Source organism: Procambarus clarkii, chromosome 73, assembly GCF_040958095.1.
Source record: "Procambarus clarkii isolate CNS0578487 chromosome 73, FALCON_Pclarkii_2.0, whole genome shotgun sequence".
NCBI lineage: Eukaryota > Metazoa > Arthropoda > Malacostraca > Decapoda > Cambaridae > Procambarus > Procambarus clarkii.
The window spans coordinates 19,072,288-19,078,287 of record NC_091222.1 but is presented as its reverse complement, the minus strand read 5'-3'; the positions used below and the strand labels follow the sequence as shown (position 1 = coordinate 19,078,287).

General features: G+C 36.8%; 1 protein-coding gene across 1 annotated transcript; it reads left to right on the top strand.

Annotated features, from left to right (window-relative positions):
- Positions 1-1,596: 1,596 nt before the first annotated feature.
- On the top strand, positions 1,597-4,619 carry LOC138356592 (procathepsin L-like). Its single transcript, XM_069312779.1, has 6 exons — positions 1,597-1,695; positions 2,171-2,323; positions 2,673-2,879; positions 3,127-3,318; positions 3,689-3,854; positions 4,311-4,619. Exons 1-6 carry the CDS (start codon positions 1,597-1,599, stop codon positions 4,517-4,519), a joined length of 1,026 nt encoding a protein of 341 aa, XP_069168880.1. The 3' UTR covers positions 4,520-4,619.
- The last annotated feature ends 1,381 nt before the right edge of the window (positions 4,620-6,000 follow it).

The following is a 6,000-nucleotide window of genomic DNA, read 5'->3' as shown; positions in this document are numbered from 1 at the left end:
GTCCTCCTCCGAATTAATTTCCCTACTGATTTTCGTATTATCGGCAAATTTGCAAATGTTGCTACTCAAATCTGAATCTAAATCATTTATATATATATTATATACAACAGAGGTCCCAGGACAGATCCTTGAGGCACTCCACTTATAACATTTTCCCTTTCTGGTGAGTGGAAACTTAACTCTCTGTTTCCTTTGGTATAGCTTTACCCTATTCCAACTTAATATAGCACCCCAACACCATGAGTCTCTATCTTTTTAATCAGTCTTTCATGTGGCACTGTATCAAAAACTTTGCTAAAGTTAAGGTACACAACATCACTACTATCAACCACTTACCACTATCAACTGCCTCGACTGTGCTGGAATAAAATGATAGCAAATTTTTTAAACATGAACGGTAATTAGTAAAACCATGTTGCTAATCATTTATTAATTTGTTTTTATAGATGAAGACGAGTTGTATTTGCAATTATCGATTTATGTAACTTTCCCACAATAGACGTTACACTTTTATTAGTGGGAACCGCTATTATATACTTATATTAGTGTTAATATATTATTTTTCTTTATCTGGGTGTCACTTTTATTTTTCCTTCACTGGGTACCACCAATATTTTGCCTTTACTGGGTACCGCTATTATTTTTTGTTTCTTGGTTGGAACTGAGAAAATCATTCCCTGCACATTCACTAGTGTACTCTTCTACAGTGTACCATTCAATTGGGTACCATTCACTTGGGTACCTTTCACTATTGTACTATTCTACAGTATACCATACAATTGGGTACCATTCACTTGGGTACCATTCACTAGTGTACCATTCATTAGTGAACCATTCTCTTGTACATTCACTAGTGTACCAATTAGTGAACCATTCTCTACTACAGTCACTAGTAAACCATTTAACAGCGTACAACTAAAGAGTATACCCACTACATATTGTACCATCCTGTACAAGAATATTACATTCCATATTGAGAAAAAATATATTGATAAATTAGAACGTATTCAAAGTACAGCGGCAAAACTAACGCCACGAGAGCAATAAATTCTGGGATGGTTTCATAGAGCGAGAAACACCACTTTTCAGTTGCTCACCTCTGACCCTCATCCATCTCACCTCTGCCCCGCCTGCGCGTCCTCACTAAGTGTATATGTTTGTCATTATCGAGCAGCAGTGTTAGTCATTCAATCAACGTCGGCCAGAATTCCAGGCAAGGTAAGTGGAGGATTGAGTATTAACATGTTCCCAGATATATCATTAATGGGATTTACGTTCTCACATTTAAATTATTATACTGATTTATGGTCTATATCATAGCAATTATAATAATAATTACAATTGTTTAACATCAAATTGCATTCAAAACAAAATCGAAAATTAGAAAACGTGCTTCTGTTGAAAAAAAATATTAATATTTTTGGTTCTAGATTACTATTCACTTGTGAAAATTACTATTCACTTGTGAAAGTCTTTGAAAATTTATCTGTCATTTCCAACGTGTTACAGTCGCATCAGTCTGTTATGAGACTAAAGTGATGTTAATTATTATTGAAATTGTTACTATTATGATACTTATTTTTTCTTTCCCATTAGATGAAGTACTTGGCAGCATCAGTGTTGGTGGCCGCTCTTGCCGCAATATCTGCAGTACCTTACTCTTCTGTTGTGCAGGAAGAGTGGGAGACATTTAAGGTAAGAACGTTACCAACATTAATTATTTTTAAGAGTTCTTTAAGAAGAAAGCTTTAACATGTTTTAGGGGATAATAGTGTAACAGTTGCCATCATTTTACATTAGGTTAAAAATTAATGAGCGAACAATATGATAGCGTACCAGGTTTCATGTAAAGACTATTCTTGCAAAAAAAGAAGTTATATTTGATTCGCTGGTATCACTGGTCACTTCAGTGTCGAGGTCGGTGAAGAGATTTATTGAGTGCAGTCAGTAAAGTCAGGTGTGATGGATGCTACTAGTGGTGAACTAAAGCGTTCCTTGCCAACTTCTTGTCATTGTTTATGTCATTAAAAGCCGTTGCTGATGTATTTATCTGAAAAATTATTGTGCTTGTAACAACTGTATTACATCTTCATATATTCTTAAAATCATTTTTCTTGCCTCCCGAGATTGGGAGAAGAAATAGTGTAATAATCAAAAAATATTTTTTTAGATTGAACATGACAAGAAATACGCCACTGATGTTGAAGACTCGTTCCGCATGAACATCTATATGGAAAATAGACTCAAGATTGCTGCACACAATAAGCTGTATGCAACAGGACACAAGTCATACAGGCTCAGGATGAACAAGTTTGGTGACATGGTAAGTAGGATGAACCTCTAACGAGTAAACATTTGCATGAAAAAATCAGTAGGATTGAAGATAGAATCCTCAATGAAGGGGATTGTATCCTATGCGATGGATCCTCACAAGCACGCTCTAGGCACCGGAACATGGTCAAAATCATTGCAACCTGGGATTAAACTGAATCATCTGGTTTTCAGAGGATTCGAACCTCTCCTCATGGTTCCTACTGATTTTTTTGGTTGATGCATCACGTTAATGGTTTCTCATTGTGTATTGTCTGCATCTTGATTCCACTCAGAACAAAACTCATTTGTTAAATAACCCTTATTGCCCAGTGACTTACGTGATGTAATATTTCTTGCAGCTTCAGACGGAGTTTTTGTCAACAATGGCAGGTTTCCATACGAACCACACCGAAAGATACAGATTAAACAGCATGTACAATGGTTCCACATACATTGAGCCGGAAGATGATGTTATCCTTCCCAAGACTGTTGACTGGAGAAAGAAGGGAGCAGTCACCCCAGTAAAGGACCAAGGAAAATGTGGATCATGCTGGGCCTTCTCAGCTGTGAGTATTATCATCTAACTTATTTTGTTTGTAATGTAATTCTTAATCTAATGATTCCTATTTATAGTTATTAATATAGAACATTAATGACATCTTGGAAGTTCATTTGTAATGGTTTTATTATTATTATATAAAAATATTGATATATGAGCAAATATTAACATTTTCTCATATATTAATAATGATCATATAAAGAACTTACAAGTTTTGATGATGTTTTACAAAGTAATGTTTGTGTGGTCCACAGACCGGGTCACTGGAAGGTCAACACTTCCGCCAGACGGGTAAGCTGGTGAGCCTTTCTGAGCAGAACTTGATTGACTGTTCCACCAAGTACGGCAATGGTGGCTGTGACGGTGGACTGATGACCGCTGCCTTCAAGTACATTGAGGACAATGGTGGGATTGACACTGAAGATTCTTATCCTTACAAGAAGAAGGTAAATACACGTTTCATGATAATTATATTTTACCTGGGATGTGGTCTTGAACTTTTAAACAGTGAGTAGTTTGTAATATTTGCTGATGAGGAGTCTGCAAATATTGCAGTCTGTGTGTGGTTTGGTCAACAGAGTTCGTAATATTTGCTTTTTTGTGATTGACACTGAAGATTTTTATCCATATATCAAGGTAAATACACATTTAATGATAATTATATTTTACATATTTAAAACTGGTTTTAAACTTTTTAACAGATAGAATAATAAGCATTTGCCTATAATATAAGCAAATATTACACATTTATATATAATGTACATATGTGTTTTTCATATTTTTGTACATAATAATATTGTAACCTTACTCTATTAGGAAGGGAAGTGTCAATATAAACAACAAGAATCTGGTGCTAAAGTGACTGGCTTTGTTCATATTCGCGAGGGAAGTGAAGATGCACTGAAGAAAGCTGTTGCCACAGTTGGACCAGTATCTGTTGCCATTGATGCCTCACACGGGTCAATCCAGTTTTACCATCATGGTAAGTTTTTTTTATTGTAAATGTATACATAGATCACATTTTACTGAAGGTGATCAGTATATTTCTGCATGCTCATATAAACGTGAAATGTGCATCATGTGTGTATATAAATTGTTTTTATTGTATGAGACCTTTATTGTTCAACGATTCTCAGGTCTTTCTTAGATCTGCTGTGTTTTCTAAAGTCTTTGAATCATACTTTCTTTCTCATAGTGCGTTAAGTATTCATCATGTTTTCTACCAGAAAGTGTCATGTCGTATACACACAATCATTTCAATGGGGTGGCGCGTCTCACTCACCATATCGACAATTCCCACGTTGTAACAGTATTTATTCTTCCATTTAATATAATGCCTTTAAATTCGGAATCTTATTTATTTTGTAGGAATTATGAGTTTCTGAACAAATAATTTGTTAAATATTGTATTATTGAAGGATGAATATATATATTACAGGTGTTTATGACGAGCCAGAATGTAGTTCAACGAATCTTGGCCACGGTGTTCTGGTTGTGGGTTATGGCACTACGGAGGACGGAACTGACTACTGGCTGGTGAAGAACTCTTGGGGCACAACTCTGGGTGATGAAGGCTACATCAAGATGATGAGGAACCGTAGTAACCAGTGTGGCATTGCTACTGAGGCCTCTTTCCCCCTTGTATAAACTCGTGGGGGAACCAGCGTGGCATTGTTACTGCTGCCTCCTTCCCTCTTGTATCGTGGGGACCCAGCGTGGCATGATTACTGTTGCAACACTCGAGGAGTTGTTGTAACACTCGAGGAGACCCAGTGTGCCAGTCTTGCTGCTCACTACTAACTTCCAGCATTAATTACGTGTCCACTTACAACTGACATTTTATCTGCTGTCTAATTTTGTTGTTTTTCATCTTATTAATTTGAGAGATGTAATAAATTGAATCCCTTTTGCCTCATGAAGGCAGGCAAAACAATTAGGTTCTCTGCCATAATGGAGTCTTCAATGAATATAGGAAATTAGGTAATTTAACTCAGAGGACTCAGTTGGTGAAGTGAAATTTTCTGAGGTCATGTATTACTTTATATTCTTTCGTAATAAAAATAAGCCAAACATTTTTTTATCATTATGAACCAATTCCTAAATCAATTATCGGAAACTCTGACACCAATTACTACTAACATTGATTTGCAATAGTTAGCCATACAAAATGGCTATTGTAAATGGTTACAATTATCTTGAGATGATTTCGGGGCTTTAGTGTCCCCGCGGCCTGGTCCTCGACCAGGCCTCCACCCCCAGGAGTCAGCCCGTGATAGCTGACTAACACCCAGGTACCTATTTTACTGCTAGGTAACAGGGGCATAGGGTGAAAGAAACTCTGCCCATTGTTAACACCGGTGCCAGGGATCGAACCCAGGATCACAAGGCCAGCGTGCTGTCCGCTCGACCGACCGGCTCCCGAAGTACTGAAATGAGGTCTTAACTATTGAAATGTTCCTACGTCACCTAATTTCTCTATCCCAATAAAATTTATATCCAATAATTTTAAAAACCAAAATGGTCAGGAGACCAAAATAGATAAAAAATGATTCTCCAGGATTGAATATAATTAAATCACAAATAAACCCAAGGTCTCCTTCACATTGTTGATAAAAGACAGTCAAAACCATTTCTTAGCGACGCATCCCCTGGAGCGTGAGAGAAGAGACTCCTTTAGCTTTGATGTCCATAGGGATTGGAAAGGATGGGGGAAGTAGAGGGATGGGGAGTTGAAATTCAGGAAGAGGATGCGGGTGTAGAGAGAGAGGTTTGAAAGTTCGGTGGCCTGTCCACCATGGGTTGACATTTGTGTATGTTTGTTTGCGTTTGTGTTATGTTGGGTTGTCAGTACATTGGCTGGGGGGCTAGTGTTTGTGACCTTGTTGGTGTCCTAAAGCACTAGAGCCGATGGAGCTGGCTGAAGGAGGTTAATCTTAGCAACATCAGGGTAGTTACACTTTTGATGCCACGACAAACGGTTTTTTGGTTTTGTATTTTTTTTTTTTGTAGGAGTTTTATTTATTTATATTTTATATTTTTTTATTTTTTATTTTTTTATTTATTTATTTTTTCTTTATTTATTTATTTTTTTTTCTTTATTCTTCATTTGGTGCAGAACGGGTCCGGGA